Source organism: Apteryx mantelli, chromosome 12 (assembly GCF_036417845.1).
Source record: "Apteryx mantelli isolate bAptMan1 chromosome 12, bAptMan1.hap1, whole genome shotgun sequence".
NCBI classification, from domain to species: Eukaryota; Metazoa; Chordata; class Aves; order Apterygiformes; family Apterygidae; genus Apteryx; species Apteryx mantelli.
In genome coordinates this window covers 17,516,453-17,542,323 of record NC_089989.1, presented here as the reverse complement: position 1 = coordinate 17,542,323, position 25,871 = coordinate 17,516,453, and the positions used below count along the sequence as shown (strand labels likewise).

At 44.0% G+C, this 25,871-nt stretch overlaps 1 protein-coding gene and 1 long non-coding RNA gene across 4 annotated transcripts in view; one reads left to right on the top strand and one right to left on the bottom strand.

The window, feature by feature from the left end:
- Positions 1 to 1,069, top strand: part of LOC136993176 (uncharacterized) — a 20,029-nt gene extending 18,960 nt beyond the window's left edge. The window contains exon 2 of the long non-coding RNA XR_010885394.1: positions 110 to 1,069. This is a non-coding gene — a long non-coding RNA (uncharacterized lncRNA). The remainder of the gene's footprint in view (positions 1 to 109) is intronic.
- Positions 809 to 25,871, bottom strand: QRICH1 (glutamine rich 1). Of its 3 annotated transcripts, none has more exons than XM_067303398.1 (10): positions 25,850 to 25,871; positions 20,552 to 20,881; positions 10,917 to 11,936; positions 6,936 to 7,113; positions 6,176 to 6,330; positions 5,322 to 5,436; positions 3,871 to 3,979; positions 3,348 to 3,499; positions 2,546 to 2,636; positions 809 to 1,750 (listed from the first exon to the last, which is right to left on the bottom strand). In XM_067303398.1, the coding sequence occupies exons 2-10, from the start codon at positions 20,858 to 20,860 to the stop codon at positions 1,558 to 1,560; spliced, it is 2,322 nt and encodes a 773-aa protein (XP_067159499.1). In that variant the 5' UTR covers positions 20,861 to 20,881; positions 25,850 to 25,871; the 3' UTR covers positions 809 to 1,557. The 3 variants fall into 3 exon arrangements, with proteins under 3 accessions (XP_067159499.1, XP_067159500.1, XP_067159497.1); XM_067303399.1 differs by lacking the exon at positions 25,850 to 25,871 and adding an exon at positions 24,750 to 25,214 and having other exon boundaries at positions 809 to 1,266; XM_067303396.1 differs by lacking the exon at positions 25,850 to 25,871 and adding an exon at positions 24,750 to 25,207.

Sequence of the window (25,871 nt, the reverse complement as noted above, 5' to 3'; positions counted from 1 at the left end):
GCAATACAGACAGGTGCTGGTCAACAGAAGCTTCAGAAAAGTTGCTTGCCTGTACACAAGTTTAAGTTCTTTTACTGTAGTATATATTTATATATATATTTTGGAATAGGGAAGGGACATATGAGATGGAGAAGCAGGGAAGACAAGTTCAAGAAGCAGAGTCACCTCTCCACATCCAAGAAGCTGGTGGCACAAACAACAAGCCTGGCTAGAGTGATCTCCCATTTCAAACACAACTGGCTACCTGCTGGCCTCAAAAGAGCCGACTATTTGTTAATGATATAAAATACAGCAACCGTTTAAGATGCAGCAAGGCTGTAAGGTTGGGGTTTACGATCATGAACAATGCCTGAAGCTACATAGCTGTGTTAAAAACTGTGAAAAAAGCTCTTACATGGCAGGAGTGAGCCACGTGCTGCTCCTGGCAGGCTTTTTCCCTCCAACACCCCTCCACCATGCAGCTAGTGCAGCGTGTTTGTAAAAGTGGGGAGAGGAGAATTTACCTAGGAGTGAAGCCTCACACGCTGGCCACAGAATACCAGGACAGACCAACAGTCTGATCTGGTATCACAGATTCCATGTTCCTAGCCTGACACTAAGCTTCCATCAGCAAGCAGACATCCAGGTCCTTCGACAGAAGTTAATCCCCTTCTACCTTCCTAGTTTGCAGGGGTGAAAGAAGTCCAGGGGACTCAAGCTGGAAAGCACAAACAGGGATGAAAACAACCAGATTGCATACTGATCTTTGTATAATGCCCCCCCACCCTCACAGCTCACTCTTCCCCAAATAAAGACACATTGTTCAATGGCATGTTGAAAAGACGTGCTCGTCATTCTTAATAAACAACTAGAGTAAGAATACATAAGAGAAACAGGGTGGTATCTTTATATGATACACAAGTGTATGTTACAAGAATTCCATCAGGCACAGGAGCCTCAAGGTTTAAGGCCTCAATGTCAGGCCAAAAAAGAAGAGTGTGGTAAAGTTTGTACTTTTAACATCTAAAAATGTCACTTAAAGGTCTGAATAGAAATCGTTGGGCTTTTTTTTTTTTTTTTTTCTTATAAATCACAATTGCAGTTCACTCTCTCCTCTTCCTTCCAAGATAACAGCAAATTAACGTCCAAGCACAAGAAAAGAAGAGATGCCTGCCTCTCCTCCACTGGCTGGGCAGGTCCATCCATCATTCTGTGCCCTCTAGGCTGCACAGGCTCCGAGGAGACAGAGGCCCCAGCCATCCAGGCCAATCCTGTAGTTCATGTTTTCTACATCATAAAAAAAACAGAGTCAACCAGCAGCTTTCCACAGCTCCCAGCTTGCAGGGGATATGCAGCCTCCAATGGTTCCAACAGTTTGGTGTGTTGGGTAGGATACACAATGGGTAGGTTTTCCTTTAGATTCTTTTAAAGAGAAGAAGCCTAAAAGGGCTTCATAACTACACCAATAAAAAACCAAAAACTTAGGCATCTCCTTTAGTGTAAAAGTCTGTACAATTTATCTTTGCTTGTCCCTCCCCCGTCACCCCGCCCCACCCCTTCTGAGCCAAGAAGGATGCCTTAGTGCATGGTGCTGGCATTAGCCACGGCAATAGCTTCCTGAATCTCTCGTATCACCAGGATCCGGGTGAGCATCTGCTCCATCTGCTCTCTGCTGATCGGCTGGATGGAATACCAGATAGGGCTGTTGGGGGCCACCACTGGCTCCGGAGTCAAGTAAAACGTGTCATTCCGGCCTTTCACACTCTGGGGGCTGCGTGAGGAAGATCAGAAACAACCAGACTAACAGCATGTCCTGGGAGAGAGACCACCGATGTTCTCATCCCAGGCTTCACAAATCCTGACAGTGAACAGCTGGCTGATGAGACATGCAAAGGTACTTGTTGTGTAGGTACAGAGTTACTCCTAGGGGCAACAGTGGTCCCAGGGCTTTTGGGCCATGCCAAGGACAACTACAAGAAAGTAATTTTTATTTCATGCTAGCAGGTATAACAAATATTTGGCCTTAAAGGTATTTCAGAGTGAAGCAAAAATAAGGTGTTTTCACACCCAGGCTAGTTACAGAGCCATCCATGAAGAGAAACATGTACATTAGTGATCAGAATCATAATTTAGACGTGAGTCCTTTGAGGCTCCCTCCTATTTCTAAAGTGCTTATTTTTGTTTTAAAAGTTAATTTGAATAGAACTCTAATCTCATCTCAAGTAGAGGATGCTTCCAGATGACTTGCTTGGAAGCCACAGGCACAACAGTGAGCTTATGCCAACACAGCAAACCTTCAGAATGAATACAAGATTAACAGCAGCCAGTTCACAAATCAGGATTTGTCTCTTTAAATACCAAACAAGTTCCAGTTATGTTATTTTATATGAAGACAGACCAAACACCACCCTCTCACATCAATGCCCCAAAACCCATCTACGTAAATTTAGGTAAATGCAGAAACTGTGCCAGCAATGAAACACTGCTCTGAAAACTAGGCCAGCTCCAAGATGCAGTTTAACCAGTCACAAGACAAGCAACCATATAACAGAAGAGGAGCTCTCACCATTTGAAGAGGTAGAAGTCATACAGCTTTATTGGACACCTCAGGGGGTTCTCCGGATTCTCAGTCTGCTCTGCATACATGTCATCTGTAACTACAAACAACCCCCCCGCCCAGAAGTTAGTCAGGTGCTCTGCACGAGAAGTACGACAAATTGAGCAGTGTCAAAGAGCCTCAGCACTCGGAAGCATTTTGTCACCATGCAATAGCTGGCAAGAAGTGTACCGCCGTTCCTAGGCAGAGCTGCCTGGTCATAAGTCCTTAAAACATTATGTGGAGAGCTTGCTTTATCCCAGGCCTACCGAATACCACAGCCCATATCCATCTTTATGTTTCTCTTCTACCCGTGCCCAAATTAAAAGAAATTCCACTACTGAAAATGCAGTGTTTGAGCCAGGAAAGTCTGGGTCCACGCCTTCAGGAGGGCAGACTATTTACGTATGGACTCTATGTGGGTTCACACAAGACTCAATACTTCCAAAAAGAGAAATCCTCCCAAAGAAGTTTCTCCCCCTGATCAAAAACACTTACATCCAATAGCACCTTTGTCCACAAAAGCATAACTAAAAAAAAGTTATCCTTAGCTCTCAATGAGTCCTACATGCCTCAGATAAGGTATAACACAGACTTACTGCTAGAAGGTACTATGCTCTCTCAGAGTGAGCTTAAAGAAAACTGCCAAATATCTTCAGCACAGCAGAATCAGAGCCTTAGGTTCTCATGCCCCTACCTGGAGACATCTTTATGTCTCTCCAAGCCCAGTAAAAAGAAAAAAATATTCCCAAAGAAAACTTCTACATACTACCTTTCTGGCCTGTCTGGTGTATGCCAAGAGCCTTCAGATAGCGGATACTCGTGCTTTTATCCTTGGGATTAGAAGGGTTCTTCTTGGTCTGCCTCAACACCTTAGAGAAGGCCAACTTCATATGCTGGTCTACTGTTTTCAACAGGAAGTATCTGAGCAGCAGGAAGAGAACACAGGACATTCAGAGGCAAGCAAAAGGTAACAGGCACAGCAATGAGGTAGTTATCTCTATTCATCACGGGCCAGACAAGCACTCAAACCAGCACTGAGTTAAACACTGCTCCACCAGCAAAGCATGCAAAGGCCAACAGTTCAGTCTGCCCTCTTGCTAGCTCGTTTCCTTGTTGTACTACAACTGCTTTGCCTGATGGGGCTGCAAGAGGACTCTGCGTACAACCATTCAAAATTCATAATCTCACCCTAATCTAGGGCAGCAGCTTCCTGCCAACCCTGTCAAGGTATTCAAAGTTCCTTTATTAAAAATCCAAAACAAAAACAACCCCCCCAATACCTAAGCACTTACTTTGTATTAAAAAACATCAGTGTAGTGAGCAAGGTGGAAGGGGAATGAGCTCCTAGCTGCTTACACTCCCACAGCATCTCTTCTGTTACGTGACTGGAGAGGACGTAACCTGCAATAACCAGAAATCAGCATCGTGCCAGGAGACGGTTACTGCAGGAACTTAGGCAGCATTTTATACCCTAAGTATTAGACAGTGTATGAATCTTAAAGGCAGGAGCACGAGAGTCTCAATGTCAACATTCATTACTATGCGAGTAGGCTGGGTTTTTTTGTGTTTTTTTGTTTTTTTAAATAGCAGGTACAGTTAGGAAAGACTTATATACATATGTCAACCTCAAGTTATAGAGAATATATTCCTGCAGTATGTCTATACATCCCAGACCAGACAGAAATAAATAATGCACTTAAACAGCTTTTAATTAATGGTCTGACTCCAATGCAGATGCTCCTAATCCAATAATATGTGAGAGCAGGCAGGCCAGTATAACAAATCAGCTCTTGGCCCTGCGTGCAGCTTTAGTCAGCACACTGTGCCAAGTGATGTATTTGGACACATGAGTAATCCTTTGATTCTCAGATTTTTTTTTCCCTTTGTGTAGAAGAGAAATACTATACTCCAAATACACAGATAAACAGAAAAACAGACAGCAGTATGAACTCCACAGCCTGTGGAATGACAAAGCACAGATCAAACAGCCAGAGTGGACACAAAAGGATTCCAAAACTTACGGTGCTACTTAGCCATCAAGTCTCTAACATCAGCTACTCTTCTGAACACAAGCAACAGCTTCTTTACTGACATCTAACCACATCAAAGGGAATGCAGTCACAAGAAGCCAGGTTTCTGCTCTCTGAAGTTGCGATTCCTACGCCAGTTCTCATATGCAACTCTGTCAAAACCTGCGTTTTCAAGAACTGCTCCCCCCACCCCTGTTGTCATCATTTTCTAGACATAGGGTTGAGGGGAACTGCATCTGACTGCAGCGTGTGAGATTCTAATCACTCACTGTTTCTCTCTTTGAAGCTTAGCTGGTCCTGGAGACTGTATCCATCTGGCTACATGACAGCACTCCCAAAGTGACAATATATGCTAGAGGCAAGCTGTATTAGTACTTGAGGTGAGGAAGCTTGATTCAGATCTCAAGGATCAGCTGACTTCTGAGTAAGCCAACCTCACAACACCACAAAGTCCCACCAACTTGCCCTCTAATGGGTGATAAGTGATAAACAAAACAAATAATCTCAAACAAGGATCAGGGCTAGAGCCTGGCACATTTAATAACCCCAATATTCACTGCAGACACTGAACATCTCTCTCTGTGAGAATTGTCACAGGGACATTAAGAACTTATGAAGGGTTTCTGTACAGAACTACGCTCATGCTGTAGTTCAGTTTCAATGCTCCAAACCCCAGAAAGTTTTAAAGTTCTTAAACAGAAGTAAGTTCTTACCAAGAGGGGAGACACGAGGTTGTACGTCCTTAAGAACTTCATGCAACCACTCAGTGAACCGAATATAGTACAGATCTGAGAAGATGTCATCTACTCGACCATTTTCAAAGAGATACTGTAAGAGATTCACAACACAGGCCAGTACAGTGGCAGTGAGTACACTCCTTCCAGACAAGATTTTATCCTAAGAGTCTGCGCACCCAGTTATTTGAATACTTTACAGGATAGTACTGAAGATCCACACATCCCACCTAGAAGAGCTTGAGGACACTTGTGCTGAAGCCAGTACAAAGTAAGTAACCTCAATTACTATCACGGAAATGGTAAGACAAGAGGGAAAAACATCTTAAAAACTAAAGCTAGTGGGATTTCACCTTTTATTTTAAAGGTGTTCACTGGAAGTTATTTTACATGACTGTCCTGTGGACACTAGGCTCTTTCAGACTTTTGGATGAGGAGATGCATGCCTGGTTTTCCTACCAGACTTTAGGTCTGTTCCTGTAGCTCCTCCAGAAAGGACACTAGTTTTGGCAGCCCAGATTTCCCAAACCATACAAAGTTAAGTTCTTGCCTTAAACTTAATTTTCACTATGCTACTGAATTCAGTTACTAACAATTCTTCCCAGTCTTAACCCATGAAGAAAAAGTGTTGTTGCCTACTAAGTAGATTTCAGACTATCTGCACTTAAAGATCATTTAGCAAACAGACTTTTTTCCTATGAAATTGTTGGGAAGCTCAATAAAAGCCACAGTCTCTCTTAAAAAGAGAGAGAGAGAGAGAAAATGAGAATGCTCTCCACGCATTCTGACCACACGCACAGCTCTGCTGCACATACAGCTGTCCTCCCCCCTACCTTCTGAATACACAGGAAGATATAGTAGAGCACATCTGGATCATAAGGTTCACCATCACCATTTCGAGCTTCTCGTGTCATTAAGCATAGACCATAATTCAGCTCAGCCACAGCTGAAGAGATGAGATCTTCCTGGAACCTCAGCAGCTGACGCCCTGGAAAACAGAACAAAGCCATATCAAGAGTCCTGATTTTTCAGGAATGATACCCCAATTCTCCAGCTTCACCACTCTATCCAGCAGGCTCAGTACTATCTCACTCTCCCAGTGTAATAAGGAAAGCTGAAATAAATCTTAGGCTGTCAGAGCTACTAGAAGATAAATGGGCAAGAACACAAGAGGAAGACTCTCTGCCCCGCCAACTGCATGACGATTGCCTCCTTTCTCCACATCCACAATGAAACACTGCCCTGCGGCAATAGAAGAACAGCAACTCCATGACTGTTCTACCAATTTGGCGGGCATGCACAGCCATTTTGTTCTTTCATGCATCAAAGTCGTACAACACCCTTTTCTACTGCCATCAACCTAGGTGCTCAAGTTGGCTCAGCAAAGAGCTAACATACCTCTTGAAACATGTTCTATGGCAGCTGGATCACGCAATAATATTATAAAGTAATTCAAAGTTTAAACTGAAATCAAAACAATCACTGATGAAACAGAACAATATTTTCCCAACAGAAGGGTTAGCAGTTAATATTTTGGTCACTGTCTAATCCCTACTTGAAAAGAAATAAAGGCGACATTGTCATGACACTTACTTCCAATAGGTGCTAGCCTATTTTGGGCTTCCTTTTCCAGCTCTGCATTCTTGGTCTGCGCCCAGCTTTTCCAAACTTCGAGCCCTTCTTCTGGCTTCAGAGAGTTTGGAAGTAGAAGTTCAGGTGAAGTCTGTGGCTGCGGCTGTGGTTCAACTTCAGCGACCTGAACTGTTTGAGCCTATGAAAAAAAACATTTCAGTTATATACACATATACCTTGGTATGCAACAACTAGACAATATCCAAGTCATGTAGTACTACTACCTCTAGCCCCAGGACATCAGCCTTTTGCAACTCTCTTCTATAAAGAGAGATTAATCCAAGGAATGCAACCTTTGCTGTCTAACCTGAATTGTTGCTCATGAAACAGTATTTGTTTCTCCAAGAACATTTTTGGTTTGAATGGACCTATCTGTAATCCTTAGTGAATCCATAGAACCTGCAGTCTGATGTATTTAGAAATCTTGCAAAACATCACAGGAGACATAATAGGCATGACCGCTTCCTGCAGTCCTACTGTGAAGAAGCTAGCCGGTAGGTTCAAAGGCAAGGATCTTCACAGGGTTAAAATCCTCTCAAGAACAGACTTCTGGTCTTCTCTCAAACAGTGAAATAGATGACTACTAGATTTTGGAGCTGTTTGCTCTGACGCATTTTTATTGGTTTCAGCTAACACTGTGAACCATCACAAAAGGCCATCTCACTACAGCAAGAGCAGCCCAAGGCCCCTTGCAGACAGCCCTGAGGGGTAGCAGCTAGAGAGACTGGCTGCCCCAGCTAGGAAGAGCAGCAAGGTGGCATCAGCTTCACTGACCATCCCTGCTCCAAGCCTAGACAGCCCTGTCTCGCCTGAGCCAGGGTTCTGGGCATGCACCCATGCAGCACACCACTAGTGACCTCCCACCCTTGCCCAGCAACTGCAATCTGTTGATAGGATGTAGGCAGGATGTTGATTATACTGTATGTAACGGGCAGACAGAACAGATATGCTGTACAACTCATGGTTGCCCTTCACTACAATACTATTAATACCAACAGTCTACACTACTGGATTTCCAGTATCATCTGCAACTTATTTGTAAGAGGTATAAAGCAGTAATAGCCTAGCTCACCAGCATGAAAACATAAGTTCAATTGCAATGAAATGTTCTCACAAACCACAGAATCGCTGCTAAGGCAGACTAGCAACTGTTCTGCAAATAGCTAACAGGTCTTCAGACTCTTCGGAAGTTTACTTTGCCACAGGACCTTACTACGTCAAACTGAAACTTATTTTACAGGCACCAATGGCACCTGTCCAGAAAGGCTAACGAGACGTATAGCTGCACTCACTCTCCAATCTCCACTACAGCTTCTCAGTCCCGCGCCAAAAAAAGGCCCATGGTTATCTTGACTAAGATTAACTTGAAACTTTACACAGCCTTAGTCAAACAGCTAATCATTCTCTTCAGCTTCCTGAAACGTTACAGAGACAGCAATTCTTTCATCAATACAATTTTCCTTTCTCTTTCTTAAGAGCCTCCCCAAAAAAGCAAGGCTTTGTTATAATACATAACTTTTGCTTTGATACTGCCAAGAGTCAATTACTAGTGAACGTTGCTCTGACAGTATTAGAGGCCATAATGAAAGTGGTGTAGAGACTTTAGTAGTATTTGTACCTTACTTAGTATAACAACAACTCCCAGTTGAAGAGACAGGGTCTTTAAGAGCCTCAGACAGGAGCTTCCAGACAGACTGACTGCCTTGGATATAGTCTTTCGCATCAGCCCCTGCATCACCAGAAGAGTCTACCGTACCTCCACAGGGAGACTAACTGGAAGGGCTCAACTTTCAGTCAAGGCAGCTAGTGACAAGGCTTAACTTGTCAAGCAAGCTCTTGTATTAAAGATGATGAGAGTCTAGGGGTGAACTGACACCTCATCTTTTCAGAAGCTAGGGTTGTTCCTCCATTCTCCTCCTGAATGCTGCCTTATTGCTGCCCATGGAACAGAAAGCTTTTCATAGCCAGCCGTCTCCTTCAGCCCAAAGTGGCAGTCTTCTCCCATAGTCCCACAGCTAGTTCATCTAGTTTAAAGGCAAGCAAACAGGCTGGAGTTAATTCATTGAATTGGAAGCTGCTTAACTGAAGTTGCTCTATTTTTCACAAATAGAGCAAAACAGCTGCAACTTGCCCAGATTGGCAGCAGTTAAGCTGACATTGTGGCAGGAACCACAATGCAGCAAGAATGAGGTATGAAAGAGTTACTGGAAAAACTAAGCTCATTCCATGGCAATACATCAAAATTCTCATGATATTCCCACCGCAGCACAGTGCCAGAGGACAGTGTAGGGCAAGGAAGGAACTTCCTTCTCGGTCTCACAGCTGTGTTAGAGACACCCCCAAAAAGTTGGATGTTCACCTGTAAAAGCTTTATTGTCCTCCTTTTAGAGGAAGGATGGATGCCTCCTGGACTTGCATGTCTATTTTGGGGGTTATGCAACACCCACTACTCAAGGGAATAGTAACAGGAAACCCTGTCTGATACCTAAGAACTGTGGACCACTGTGCACAGGAATACACAGCATTAGTAGAAGCTTTGTAAGTGACCATTATAGAAATACTACATCCCGTTGTGGAGTTCACACTTCAGAAAGGATTCTTTGAATGTGACTGAAGCTCTTAAGATAACTTAGAACAAGCCTAGAAATCCTGCTTAGCAGAAAGGCAAAAAGTTCTGTCAACTTAGCTTAGTCAAGCAGCTGACAGTGATAAAGTAATCTCTGAAGTAGCAATAGAGGGAAAAGATGTGATACAAAAGGCTCTTTAAACTGTGCAAAAAAAAAAAAAAAAAAAACACACAAAAAACCCCACACCTACACATGACAAGGCCCAAAAGACGTAGCTTAAAATACAGCTTTATGAAAGACGCATCCAGCAACTGAAAATTGCTCTAGAGATGTAAGGAACCTTTTCCACTGAAGAGAGATGCTTTAGCCCATCAAGAAGATGACTCAGTTCAGAAAGAATCAAATATGACTAACAAAAGCAATCCTCCTTGTCTCAGTGCTTACTGATAAAGTAGTGGGCATATACACCATTACAAAGTATTACAAAGCCAACAGTGTTGCTTATAAATGGGTAGGAACTTATAATAATGTTTAATCTTAACATTTATGCTTGCAGACTTTGATATTTTCACCCCCACTCCATTCAAGAAAAAAGGCTCTGACAGATCGATCACTTTTGACTTTTTGGTAATAACAAAAAATAAATACTACTTGTCCTTGCACATAAGACAGGGCATTAATAACCCTAATTATTCAAGTTTTAAAAGCCAGCTTAAAATAATCTATGGCTTACAGATAACAATAAAGTCTAAAAACCAGCAACAAATTTGGCTGCTGTGTTTGCCAAGCACTCTATGAAGAGATGCTTACTTGCCACCGCTCATTTGTTTTCTTGCCCACCAAGCATTTACTGGAAACAGGACACAGCATTGCAGATAGATACATCTAATCTATAAAGTTAGCTCTGACAGTCAGATTTCAACACTTTCCCTAAGTACAGATCTGCTAAGGTCTCCAAGTGCTGCTCAATACAAAGTAACCAATGACTAGATGACTAGTATTTGCACAAAAGACTTCTTTTTGCTGCAATTGTCCCTACCTTTCCACTGCAATCCCTAGAGTGGCTCAGAACACTGCAGAACTCAGAGTACCTGCCGCAAAGAAGCTAGCAATGAGCATATATCTATTAATTTACACTACAAAGATCAACATGGAACTTTCTTCCTTCAATTTTTGCATCTTATAATTATGTTCCAAAATTAACACGGCCCAGTTCTACATCTGTCAGGAGTTAAATGCCATATGTCACGCCCAGACTACTGGGATGAGACACATCTCTGCTCCCTAGATACCAGCTGACCACAGATATCCTCTCTCTCCATAGCATTTGCAAATCATTAATCAAGGACTGAGACCAAGAAGCAGTTTGACTTACCGAGCAAGTGACTTGTAACTGCTGCTGCTGCTGCCCCTGCTCCTGGGGCGTGGGCTGCTGCTGTTGCTGCTGCGGGTCCCATATGTGCACTGTCTGTGCTGTATTCTGGTATGTCCCTGCCACAGCCTGCACTGCCACTGGAATGTGGATGTTGCCATTCATAAACTGTGCTGGAAAGAGCGAATTAGCAAGAGTCTGCACCACTTCCTCATGCGAGTTCTTCACTACCGAAGTACTTCCCACCATCTTATCCTTGTCGTCTTCCAGCTTCACGGTAGCCAGCGTTGTTGGTGAGCCACTGACGTGGACGGCATTGTAGGCCTCCTGAGGGATGGCGATGTGAGTTATGTTTTGCTGCTGAAGGTCACCGCGTGGTTGAGCGGAATAAACGGGGATGGTCCAAGTCTCTCCAGTGGGGCTAGTAATGGTCCCAGTGGCACTGTACAGGTGGGCACTGTCCACTGTTAACAAGTCTGGCCTTAAAGAGACATAACTTTGCTGCTGGCCCTGAGGAATGGCCAGCACTGTGGCAACTGGCTGCCCTGAAATAGCATACGATACAGTAATAGGCATATCCACTTTGCGTTTCTTCACTGGCTGAAGGACACTAGCAGTGCTGATCCGCCGCTCTCCCTCTCGTGGGGAGCCTTGTTGAGAAGGTGGAGGCGACAGTGCCCCAACTGTCTGGATCTGTATCTGCTGGCCACCAGTAATGGCTTGTCCTGCCACAAGCTGGGCCTGGATCTGCTGGTGCTGTATGTGTTCCTCCTGTATCTCAGCAGCCTGGATCTGTTGGGCAGTCTGCACATGCTGCACTTGGATTTGAGCTGCCTGCAGCTGAGACGGGCTGGGGCTCTGAAGAGACTGACTCTGTATTGTCTGGGATGCCTGCTGCTGCGCCTGGCCCTGGATCTGCACTTGGACCTGTATTGGTTGCTCTGAAGCTTGATGGACAGTGAGTTGGGGAGAGAGCTGTTGGGCGGAGACCTGCTGCGGTGACTGCTGGACCTGGACCTGAACCTGCAACGATACCAAATCAGCAGTTAGAGATCAGCAAGTGTCAACAATTCAACAGTGTAGCCACACACCAACATGGTCCATCACTGGAGCTCTATGCTCCTGGCCTCTTAGGCTCAGTTTTATGAATCCATATACTAATCCTCTACCAAAGAGAAAATGAAACTGAGTCACTAATGGCTGACAACACAGACAGAGTAGATGTTGCATTTGCTAGTGCTGCACATTTTTCTGTTCTTCTCAGCAGAAATAGAACAGTGCCTGAACTACGTTTCTCCTCCATCCTCAGAAAGTTCTATGGGCTCATGCCAACAGACTACATCTTTGGGAGCCGAAAGACAGTCTCCAGAACTATATGCTTTGCTACAATGTTATTTCAGCACAGGCCTTGCTATAGCAAGTCTTTGAGGTCATCTCTGATGTTAAATCTATCTTGCTACAAAACGCAGGAGCTTGCTTCATTCTTATTATGCCCTAAAGACCAATTTTACTGCTTTCAACCCCAGTCCCCAAAATGGCTCCAGGATTGCTTGACAGTGACAGGCGCTAAGGAATGATAAGTTGAAACTAATGCTTGGCTCTTTCCACACAAAGCAGAGAAGCATTATTTTGAAGTCAAGTGTTAAGTAGCATAGTAGCACTTGTATAGTAGCACTATACAAGAGGTGTCAACAGAGAAAAAGTTGCAAGTGTAACCTGAATCTGTGTCATGCTCTAAAGGGCAACATTGCAGCATTTGTTCTTTAAACTTCAGAAATATTTCTTTGGCAGGGATAACTAAGGTTCAGTTAGCATTTCATTATTTACTTATTCCACTTAATTCCATTTATTGTCCAAGTTATTCAGCTCTATTTTCTCACTTCTGCATTTACACAATGCTGAATAACATGGGCGAAATATTTTTAGACTTGGATCCAAACAGTTCATTATAGTTTAGGGGGAAAAAAATTAAAATAAAAAAAATATTACATACTTTCTTCTACAGTCAAGAGAGCACTTTAAGGTTTCCTAGGATGCCTTGGGACTATACTTTTGGAATTGACCACCCTTCCCGCACTTATGGGGAACAAGGTAAGTACAGATCTCTCTGTCCTGGCATATTACTTCCAGCTCGGACAGTGAGCTAGAATCAATGCATTTAAGAGCCTGATGAATCTAGCCTCCATTAGCTTACATAGTCTCCTTTTGAACCTATTTGCTTGAAATGAGTAATAATCTGTGCATTTGCATAGTGACCCTTTTTGTGAAAAAAGAACTTGCATCAACGTCCACTTGCCCAACAATCATCATGCTATCTAGAAGCGGTCCAGGAGCAGACTTGGAGTTAGGAGTCAGAGGTAGCCCCAAACACAAAGTTTGGTTCTGCACAGCTTTACGCTCCAGCCCTCACACTCAGCACAACTTCCCAGGGCACTACATGAGCTTTGCTCTCATCTTCTGGATGCTTCACCGCTTTGTCCCTCCAGACTCACAGAGCCACTTTGTTGCATTTGCCTTGTTCTAGAAGCAATGTCCCAGGCTCTGGTGATCGTCTGCTTTGACAGGTTTCCTTAATGCTGCATCTTAAGTGGGTAATTAATTACCCAACCTCTCCTTTCAAATCCAACTATGAGAGATGTAGAGTTTTATAGTGGCACCTATGAAAGCTGTATGATGGTTGAAGTCAACACTGATTTATTTAGTCATAAAACCTTATTTTCCTTACTCACATTCTCTCACCCTTTTCTATCTCACTTATTTAAGCCCCATAAGCTAACCTAACATTTGCACAGAGACTCCACACTAGCCAGCCTGACAATACCAACAAGAACTGCCACTCAGGTCTACGCTTCGTAGATACAAGAAAACTCATCCCCACCTCCCAAAGTCACCTCTAAAACATCTTAAAAATGTTAAGGATTCGTTTGCAGCCAGTTAAGAGTTGCCAAGGAAAAAGTGGGCTAGCAAAATGCATCACTTGCAGACCAATTTTTAAGTCACCTCCTGTTAAGAACTAATTCTATTCCCAGGAAGAGCAGCAAATTTTAAAGGTTTCTGCAGAGAGCTATATGCAGTATACTGTAATCCAGATTATGTGGATTTTACGTAATTTCCAGCAAGGTAACAAGAAACATATGACCTTGTGCCAGTATGACAGTTTAAAAAGCTGCATCAATGAGCGATTTGATCAGGCAGTTAATTGAAAAGGATGAAGTCACCTACGGGACACACTTTTTTAATTCTATTTTGATGCTCATATCATACTGCCCTACAGACTGGCAAAAAAGCCCAAGCATATATCTTATCTGCAGTGTGTTTGGGGAATCTGCACAGGTTGACTAAGAACACCTTAAAAGTACCTTCACCTTCTGTGCATACAAAGTTTTAGATTATAGTCCTGCTACTGCTTTAGTATATACAAAGCTACCTCTCACCACCTCAGACTAGTGAAGACCATTTTTGTTGCCAGCAGTAAGAAAGTTTGCTCCTGCACTCAATTTTATCATGCAAGTGCAACTAGAAAGGTAATGAAGTGGGTTTAAGCAAGAGGCATCTCCAGAACTAAGAACAGACAAATTGAGATTGCATTTTCTTTTTTCAGCTTTGGGATCCTAAGCCTACTATCTCTAAAACCCATGGGCAACTTCCACTACTTTCAGGACGTGAGGAATCATGACCTAAGGCCATATGATACTCCCCCAGACATAAATCCTAACCACTAGAACTAGGATGTCTTGCTACTGCTTTCGAGTTCACACAGCATTATTTTTAATATCCAACGAATAAGCCCGGACCCAAGTGAGATGATAAAGTCAGACTCCAGAATCACTACAAGTTCTCCATACTGCAAACTACCGGCACAATGTTTTCAACTACAGATTGTTCCTATTTAAAGGAACACTGAAGCTATACCTACTACTCATCAGACATCCCTTGGGTATTACACTTCCCTTCAAACTACCTTATTTTGCATTAGCTCCCTCCTTATTTCGCAAGTAGTTTGTATCCAGGAGCGCTACAAGTATTTTTCAGATTTACACACCCAGTCTGAGACTGAAGTGTCTTGAGTTGGTCTCGTTGTCTAACTTGAGATCTGAGATAGAAGGCTGAAGAATTACTCTGAACAACATCTGTGGTTGACTTTTAAAGACAGCTCTACACAAAGAGGAATGCCTTAAGTTTACCAGCCAAGACCAACAGCGAGGCCTTCAACCTTCTGCACAAGGTGAAGACTGAAAGTAACTGCATGTTATGCTGGGAATTCCTGGGTTATACTGTTGCAAAAGAGGAACATGCCAAGTTACCAGTACTGAAAGACTGCTAACTGCCAGAAGTCTGGATGGAACACCACGAAAAGATTTACTTCCCAGCAGGCTACTATCACGTAGAGAAATGCATTTTACCACAAAGTATCTAGAAGTTTGACCAACTACTAGCTGACTAGAGAATCAAAAGCAGTAGAAGTCAAGGCAGAAAATAACGCTCTAGCAAGTGAAAACGGCTGTTTTATAGGCTTGAAAGAGAATCTTTTGTTACATTAAGCTCAAAACCACAATCTGTCTAGGATTGAGCACACGCACAGAGAAAATAAGTAACTCCATGAGCAAGGAAACAAATAAAGCCTGGTTTCCAAAACATTTTTTCCCCCCTCATGGTTGATAGACTAACTCCAACTAAAACTTGCAAGAAGGATATTCACAACATGTCTGCCCTGTCCGATTCCTTGTTAGGCAGAGAATCCACACTGCAGAACTGCAGTTCTGAAATAATTAAATTGAAAGAATTCACAAGCAAAGGAAATCTCATTTGTGGACTGACTGGATTATCTAGCATTTCCTAAAACCTCACTCCAATTGAAACTTCTCTGCTGGTTAAGGTATTCATAGCAACTCTTGTCTGCATGGATTTTCCAGCATCTAGCCTACTCTAGAGCACCAACATGCTCTCTTAGATGCTTATTTTCCTGAACGTGTCTTCGTTTCCTGAATCTATATTTACACTAGCAAGTAGTATGATACAAAAAGAGCAGATCTTCAGAGCAAGACTAAAGGACCTAGCTTCCTTGTACCAGGCATTCCAGGAGATTTTACTTCAGACTTAGATGCTTGTTTTCCAGGCCAGGCTAGACCTAGCTGCAGCAAGACTACCTCTTATGGCTTAGTTTCATCTGAAAGGACTCCTCACCGATAAGCTCCAAACCAGGAGTGGTAAGCAGGAGCAGGCAGCAGACCTGCTGCAGGAAGTACACTTCGAATAAACCCCCAAAGTAACATAGCTGCACCTCAAACTTCCACACTTGCGCAAGCTGACTGAAATCAACCACTCAGTCAAAAAGTTAATGACAGTAAGAGAACAACAATCTCACCTTTTTCAGCCCAACTTAAAGAAATGAGGCTTAAAATACACTTTCCTCAGGAACTGTCCTAAGCCAAAATGATTCCAGAATTAAAAACATTAACACTGTAATAAAGGATTCCTTTTTACAACTTGCCAAATTTACCTAGCACATACGCACAAGTATAAAATAGATCTGCAATACAGAGTAGGTAAAAACACCAATCACTCTTAAGTAGCAGGAAACGTTGAACTTGTTATACAACTGCTTTACAGGAAGTGCTTTGCTATCTACCAAAGTAAACAAGGTCTATGGGGAGTGTACAGGTCGACTGTTCAGAACAACTGCCAGACAGGCTCTCACTCTGTGTTTTTCCTCTGCTCATTCATCAACTTCTGTAAGATAACTCCACTGGCCAAAAATATGCCTTTTATGTGTTTGAACAGTTCTAACATCAAGCCTATGTTGTCAAGATACATACTGTGGTAGGATTTAGACCTAAGATACTTAAAACACGTGAACTAGGGAAAACAAAACAGCTCCCCCTCTCACAAAGAAATCTATTCCCATGCATAAGAAGGGCCATCTCTAAAAACACTACTCTTGACTACAACCATACTTTGAAGAGACACACTCAGACCTAGCAGTTAGTATTAATTAGCATTTGCTACACTATTATTTGGATGCTTTCAAAGATAAACTAAAAGGTGCCTTACCTTTTGTTAGAACAAGAGAGGCTAAACTTCAGAACTAAGATGGGAGGCAGGGGGAAGGGGAAAGCCACATCCAAAGTGAAGGAAAGATACATTCTTGGCAGAGGCAGAGAAAAAAAAATCTTCTTCTGGGCTACTTAAGTGCATCTTTCCCTGCCTTACCTCATTAATACCAGCCAGCTTCCTATAATGGTCTGAAGTCGTAGAACAGAGACTGGGGAAAGACTGAGAACAAGTAAAAGCCAAACAGTGAACATAAGGAACTGAGCAGTTAATAAGACATAAGAACTTAACAGTTTATGCAGGTATTTAACCATTCCCTACACAGGTCTGCAATCTTGCTCAGCTGTAGCATCTCCCCTCAATCCCAGCCCAAGGAGTTCTTGCCATGTAGCCATCGTTTAGCCAAAGTCTTATTAAAGAGCTGGAAATGAGGATCTTCCCTGCGTGCGCTGTGTATGTCCTAAGCAAAAACACCTTACTCTTCTCTGGTGTTCTTTCTGCTAAATCTTTTTACTGGTGAAGATGAGAACCGAAGATGAGACCTCTGCAGAAACACCATATTCCATAAGCAAGCTAATGTTAATACCTTTTTGCTCCAGTATCATCAATTCTATAGGACCTCAATGCACAAGACCAACTAGCAATAACCTTGCCAAAGGCAAAACTGGAAAAGCTCTGACTTGACTGGAGCAAAACACAGCTCTTCCCAACTAGTACAGCACAAAGTACATCAACTTGGGATACAAAGCTATTTCTTAAGATTGATAATGGCACTGCTGTGATACTGGCCATGGAAGGAGCTCCAAGACACTTGCACTTGTACAAAACCTAACTGGACAGTTCCATCCACTCAGTTTTTGGGTTAACAGTGTCTGACAGTCTGTTGAACCTTATCAACGAGAAAACCCTAAGGTATTCAAGAAGGAATTCGAGAAGTATTCTAAGGCACATCTCCTTCAAACAGAAAATTTATTTTTCCAGAATAAATAAAAACAGCAAGCAGTCATGTACTGTCATCATTTGTCCACAGCAAGATCTAGGATGAAACCTGAGCACTGCCTGTCTATGATCATAAGGCTGTCATCAGCACTTGCAACTGCGAGGTTGTATCTGACTGGTCATATTATTAGTCACCTTCAGCACCATCGTCGCACAGCTAGACCAGTACAGTCATTCAAAGGGTTTTCCACTGATTTGCAATTGGGTTAACAAAAACTAAGTCAATAATTGAGTCAAGTACTGGGATGACACAAGTTTTTTGATCAAAATCTAAGAGGCTTCAGAGGATGAACCAAGTTTCTCATGAGATAACACAAGCAGTGGTTTAGCAAACAAGGAGTAACAGCTAAAGCAGCTCAATAGCCAAGCTAACACACAAAAAAACTAAAACAGGGTGAAGGACACTGTTTTCAGCCCATATTAGTTTGCAGCCAACTTCCTCATGGTCCACATCCAAACTCTTCAGCTACCGTTCTGCAGCAGTGTGAACAAGCAGGATCAGATGTGCTGCTCTGGTGAAACACTGTCCATCCCAAAGTTGTAACAAAATCCAACTTTGTTCAGGCACCATGCTGTGTTACTGTTGCCACAGCAATAGTCTTGAAACAGGTGAATGCTAAACCCTGAGTTTAAAGTTAATCACATCTTGATGAGAAATCTTGAAAGACAGAAGAACATTAAAGTTCTTGTGGAGGGGTAAAGACACTTTCCCACCTCGGTCCTTGCAAACCAGCAAGGCTAATTCATTCACTTCAAGATAACTCTGAGACAGTTGCTGAAATACATGCGAGCCCAATTGCTCTGATGATGCACAAAAGCTGCAGCCATATCTAGTACCAGGTTATGCTACCCGAGTGTTCTGGGGGTTGGTAACAGACCAAAGCAAGCTGCAGGGTAGGCAATACGAAATACTAATTATGGTTTGTACTGACAGGCATGAAAGAAGGTATTTTAAAGTAGCGTCGCATCAAAAACAAGGGGGAAGAGCACAGACAACATTCCTTAGGAAAGTTGTGCAAGGTCTGATTTTTGTTAGGTATTTTTCACAGCCCCTAGAGCGCAGGCCATTTAGTTTAAAAAATAGGAACAGGGCTCTGACAGCAACTCTATGGTTATTTTCAAGAAGGTCAGGTGCTTATTTTTTTTTCTAGAGTGTATGATATATGACCTCTGTCCCCATCTGCCTTACTAGAAGGTTTGGAAGGGTCAAGTCTGAACTTTGCATAGTTCTGAAAGGAGGCAGCAGCAGGAAAAAAGTGCTTCCTCATAATTTTTCAACTGGTTTGGTGCCTTCAACATCTTCAAGACTGAGGCACTCCCCCCAGCAAAAAAACATAAACAAACTCTTACTTCTAATGAAAATGAAAATTTTGACTGAAAATCTGCTAGCTGGCAGAACCAGAAGCACCCTTGATCAGTTTGAAGAGTCATGAAGAAATCCTCTTCATCTGTCCATCCATAAGTCTTAAGGCTTTTATTCTCCCAAAGCTTTATGACACAAGTTACTGTAGGGCAGTAAGTTAGAGCATGAACAGGCAGCGTTCATTTACTCTTTAGAGAGAGTAATTGCAGGTGAATTACTCAGTGAAAACAGAAAGTAACTTTGTCTTTACTGTAGGATGTCAGCATGCACGTGCGCTGCTAACAAGTCAGTGTGAACTCGCCACAGAACAATAATCTCATCTGCAGTAATGTATATCTCCTTATTTGTTGCAAAAGAGAAAGCTTCACAAATTTAGATTCAAGCTATGGAAGAGAGAAAGATTCTTATCTGAGGTGTATGAGAATTACACCTGTAGTCAGAGTCCAGCCGTTTTGAGACATATGAGAACCTTAGCAAATGCTCTGTAGACTCATATAGGAAATACGATTGGAGGACCAAGGCAGTTATCGTAAGTTTTATGTTTTTTTCTGGTGCTAGATTTGCTTATTTAATGCTTAAGAAAAAGTTACTGCAATATCTATTAAAAACTAGAGATGACTCATTCCACTGTGCAAACAAATAAGCTTCCTTGACACATATGTATCCTTTAGAAAGTCTTTCAAGAAAGATACCTTCCCTCGTTGATAATGTAAGTTGACTTCCCCTGCATTTTCCCCCCCAACTTAAAGGCCAGTTCAAGAGCAACAACATTCCCAATGTTCAAGTAAAATCATTCTAAAGAGTACTGATTTCACTCAAAAAACGTGAAGGAGTTAGATTCCATGACCACTCTAAACAACTAGACAGAGAAACTAAGACCAGACGAGGGGGAGGGGTATTTATAGCTGCTTCACACAGAGTGCAAGGCTTCAGGGAGTTGTGTACATGCCAGAACTGTCAACCATTTCTCAAATAGGTTACACCACTACATTGCTATGTATGCTGCTCCTCCTACAGCGGGGCTCAATGGAGGCAGAATCAAGAGAGAAATTTGCCATCAAACTCCTTAAATGAAAGAGAAATAAAGCTGTTTTATATATAACGTTATTGGCCCTGTCTCTTCAGTACTTGCCTGTGGTTTCAAGTTAGACAGTAGCTGGCTCTGAACACTACTCTGTGGGTTAGCACATCATACGTACATTCAAAGACGATTTAAGATGCTTACCTGCACTTGCTGTGGTTGCTGAACCTGTATCTGCTGCTCTTGCTGAGTTTGCTGCTGGACACTGGTTGTCACAGGACAAGCAAGTTCAAGCAAAGACCCAGCCACTTCTGTGCTGTCCGTGTAAATGCAGTTGCCACCTTGCTGATACACCATGGTGGTAGTGGCTGTCTGCTGAAACTCCTGCAGAGCTTCAGGCCCCTTGGAAGCAAGGGAGTCCAGGAACTCCTTCATCCTGTGCTGGGGGATTGTTCGCGCCTTCACACGGATGTATTCTTCAAAGGAAATGGTGTTCTCCAGAGAATTATTCATATTGCAAGGTCCTTAGGGTTCCTTAATAAAAGAGAAAGGTAAACTATTAACTACAGCACTCCTGTTGTGCAAGGATATTCCCAACTCCAGTAACTCATTTCTCACACTGAGTACCATATGAAAACTAGCAAACATGCACAGCCAGATGCCCTGAGACAGATGCTTTAGTTTTACACAGCATCTTGTGCTAATACACATTTCTCCAATTAACCCTGAGCAGCTCAGGGAAGTCTGAAGGATAACCACATGTAACTATGACACCTATTTAAAGAGTACACTGCCATGAGAAATCTTCTTCTAGCATTGGATTTAACACAGATCAGGCCAGTCCTGTAACAGACTAAATCAAGTCACACTGTTTCATTCGTTCGCAGCATGCAGTATTAGTGACAGCAGTCTAGAAATCAATATCTGTGGCCCAGCTCTGCAGCCACAGAGGTGGGAGTACGAAGCAGCATGTTCCGGCAGGCCGTGCAGTTCTATTCTAAGCAGCTCATGGGAAGCACAACGGAAGAGCATCAGATGCAGCGTTCAGCCACGCTGCTATTAGGACTAGGACAGCCCTATTGATTTGAATCTAACAAGCAAAAGGAAATAAGCACTGGAATTAAGAGATTCCTCAAACTGGGAACTAGACACATGGAAAAGGAGAAGTCTCGAAATGACAGAGGCAACAGCAGCATCAATTCTTGATATCCAGTTGTTATAGGAAGAGGTTAGCATGAAACATGCCATGCATGAAAACGAGAGAGACAGAGAAAAAGAAAACAGAAGATCAGGGAGAAAGTGAGAGCAAGGAAAAAAAAAAAAATCCACTTGAGAACATTAGAAAGCTCTAGCGTTTGCTCTCTGACTGCATTCTCCTCTCTCTGTTATTGACTTATCTTGTTTAAGCCCAGAAATTATTTCTGCAGTGAGTATACTGTTAAGGCACTAATTAGTCCTGATACAGGGTAAATAGATTTGAGCTATAATACTGCCAGCTGCTGAGATGGTCATGAAAAGATGTGAAACAGTACAAGATTAGGACCAGAAGAGGGAATTCAGTACTACCAGATCAAGCTGTGGAGGGGTAGAAAAAGCAACAAACACCACTGTATGTACATTAAGACTGTAATTCTAAATAAAATAGGTATGAAAAGCAAAACCACTTACGTAGTTTTTCCACAGTGATTTGATCAAGTGGAACCAAGATGGAAGTATTTGATTAAACACTAGACTTCAACAGCCTGCCTGCAAATGGAAGTTAGTTCTAGACTTTCAGCAGTGCTACACCTCAGTATAATGGTGCTCTACAAGTCCAGTTCCAATTCCCACCAAAATCAGGAGATGGAGCAGATTTTAACCACTCTTTGCTGCTATATGACAGTAGCATAAACACCACAGAAATTTATTTACACGGAGGTTCACTGCTAATGCACCAGACCAGGCTCTCAGAAAACAGGAGTATCAAACATAAGGGGAACACACATGAGGTAGTTCTTGCTGAATATACAATTTATGGGGTCTTCAAGCAACAAATGCTGCTGTATTAGACTACTAAAGAAAATATTCTTAAAACACGCATCACTGTTTAGTGATAAAAAGCACATGCTAATGGCGTTCACTGCTATTATTATTAAATGCAACAATTCTGTAAAAAGCAGCACGCAGGGGCTCCCACAGAGCCAGAGCTAGACAGGAGGGAAAAAAAAAAAAAACCCACACACCACCCTCCTGTGTCTCAATGATTTTGACAAATTTTCAAGCCAGCTCGGTGTGACAGAGCTAATAAGACTATTCGCTTAGTTGCTGACTCAATGAAGCTTCTCCACAAGCCACCCAAGAACAAGCCAAGTATCTCTGTAAGCTCAGCACTCACCTTTCCCTGCTGAAGAAGTAGCAACACTAACTGCTCAGCCAATACTCTGTATCTCTCTATAGAACACATTATTAACCCCTTCCCAGGTGACTGCTGACTGTATGTCCACGGTGGAACCAAAGCAAAATACCTTGGTAATGTACCTTCAGTGACTCAGGGCCTTTACCAGACACAGTCAAATGAATCTTGCACCTAACTGCAAGAAGCTCCATTAGTTCTTTGAAGCTGGAAAACACAGACTGAGTGATTAGCTTGCCCAATTTTTCTGCTTACAGCTTGCAAATACTTGACTTCAGCACCACAGCTGGGCTTTCAGAAGCGCGTAATCATTTTGCACGCCCACTTAGAGACGCATTAGTGGACACAGCTTTCAGGGGGAAAACTCTTCTGAAGAATAAGTCTCAAGAATGCCAAGCTGGGAGCCCAGAAGAGAATACTACAGGTGCTATTTGATGCCACAGTGAAGCTTGTCTGACAGCTAGCTGCTGCTGAACAGGATGGACTCACCTCTCAGCGAAGGTCCTGCCTAACTCCTTGCTCCTGCATTAGTGCTTATTATGGTGCAATGGCTCAGGGAATCAAGTCATAGGAAGCTATTTGCTTTCTGTTAATCGTGTCAAGGGAGAGCGCAGGGAGACCAGCCGGGCCACTGTTTTCAGCAGCAGTTTTCCATTAGCCCTAACAGCTATGCAATGTCATCAGACTACATCCTGGTAAGACTCATATGTCACTTTTGGGAGTCCAACCCTTCAGCTGAGAGCTGCTCATAGGTACACACTGCTCCTCCACAGTAGAGGCCAGAAGCCACCAGAAACCCCGATGCATAAGCAACAGCCCCAAAGATCAGGAGGATTCCGCCACCAAATCTTCACCTACCTCTTCCAACCACCAGGAAGGTGAAGATATATAGCATGAATTCTTTAGATACAAATCCTTGGCCCTGCTCAGTTGCTCCATCTTAACCAGTTCTCTTTAGCAAGCATCAAAATCAAAAGCCTACTAGCCCGCTCTTGTGAGTCTTCCCCTGTCACAAGCTGTTGGAAAGAAGCTCTCTTTCCCTCGTCTAGCATGGAGAGTCTTCGCTGTTATTCAGATAAGATTATTACACCGAGAGTTACTAATGCCTAGAACGGTGAAATGCTTACCTGGACCACTACAGCATTTGAAGTCCCAATCACGGATCAGAACCTCAGTGCAACCACGTGGTATATAAAGCATAGCCCCTGCTCCAAAACAGCAAGAGGAACTCCCTTTATAGTTTAAGAACATGGAGAATCTGCTCTCCAGTATTGGCAATGAGAAAGGAGCTAAAGATACTACAGGTAAAAGAGTAGGCAGCACCAAGTTTCTTTCAGAATCACCCATGCAATTAAGGAGAGGGAGGGGGAAAAAATCAGGCTGAACAGACCATTCACATTCTTGTCAGTTTGAAGGCTACTTGGGGGTTTCAAGTAAAAGCACCAAACTGCTTAAAACTGCCCTTCACAGAACCCTATACAGAAGCAGAGGTACCAGATCTAGCTGGAAATTCAGGAAAGTAACATTGTATTCAGAGAGATTTTATTAATACTCAGAAGATCTGAGGGGGAAAAAAAAGAAAACGAACAATAACAACTATGTTTCTGACTGAAGTCTCCTTTAAGACTCAACAGTGCATTCAAAAGGTTTTTGTACTTCAACATACACAGCTTACCACTGCAGTTGCCACTTTTACTGTTAGTTATTATATCAATTTATGCATTCCATTGAACTAGTAGGCATCTGTTAAAAACAGCAAACACCCATCCTTACTTGGCAGCATGTGTTTTTAACACTGTATTTTAAAAATGAAGTAAGAGTGTCCAAGCAGTAAACTTTCTTCAATATCGGGACATAATTTCTCCCTGCCCAGAGTAACTACATTTTCCAGGAAATAAGTTCAAGAAACTCTTTGGAGATCATGAGCACATATGGTTAGTTCATAAAACTTAGACTGAGGTTACTGAAAACACACACACAACTTGCAGCATGTGGACAATCTGGACTCACCAGTCACCATGTTGCATGTATTTCTGCTGCTCTTGTCCTGAGCTCTTAGACTTGTAACGTTCTGGAGAAGACAGAACAAAGAAGCCCTTTCCATCCCCAGTTCCTCTTTCTTTATTAAAACCATTTTATTTTTTTTTTTAAACGGATTCCATTGGTGAAAAAAAAAATCAGAAAAGAAAAATATAATCATCTAGAGGTCCTTATTTAAGAATTGCGAGATGCCCAATTCCTAACCGATTTGTTCCTCGGTCTGAACACAGGCTAAGGAGAGCCGGCGCTGGCGTGCGTGTGCCGCCCGGCGCGGAGCACTGGGTGCCGCGCAGGCCTGACAGGCGCCCGTCGCCGTTGACACTGGAGTTACTGGAAGGCAGAACTTAGAACAAGGCAGCAGCAGTGACAGGAGCCAGAGTCCCTCCCTGCTCCCCCCCCGCAGGTGCTCCAGGCGCAGCGACCCCGCGGCTGCGGGCCAGGCCCCCCCGGAGCGACGAGGCCGAGCTCCGCGTTCAGCCCCGCCACCGGCGGCGGCCCAGCCTGGCCCCCCCGCGAGAAGGGGGCGGGGAGCCCGCGGCGGCCCCGGCGCCAGCACCGTCCCCCCGCCCGGGGCCGCCGCCGCCTTTGCGGCCCCGGGGGAGGCGCCGCGCCGCCCCCCCCGCCCGCCGCGGGAGCCATGTTGGGGGCTTCGCCGGCGACGGCGGCCGCCGAGGGCCGCGCCGCGCCGAGGCGGAGGCCGCGCCTTCCGGCGCGCGTGCTCCCGCTGCCGCCGCGCGTGCCCGCGCGCGGGGCGCAGGGAAGGGGCCGCCCCGCGGGGAGGGGTGGGGGGAGGCGGGGACGCGCCCGGCCCGGGAGCACGGTGTCAGGGGGGACCCGCGCGCGCCCCCGCGGGGCGGGGGGCGGGCGCGCGCCCGGCGGGCGGGGCCGCGCCGCGGGGCCGCGCCGCCACCGCCCCCTCCCCCTCCCCGTCGGGCCCGCGCCGCCCCCGGAACCGCCGCCGCCTCCCCCCGCGCGCGACGGGAGGCCCCGCCCGGCCCCGCCGCCGCGGCCGCGCGCCCCCCCGGCCCGGCGGCCCCGCTGCGCCGCGGCGTGGCCCGGCCCCGCCTCACCCCGGCCCCGCCGCCGCCGCCG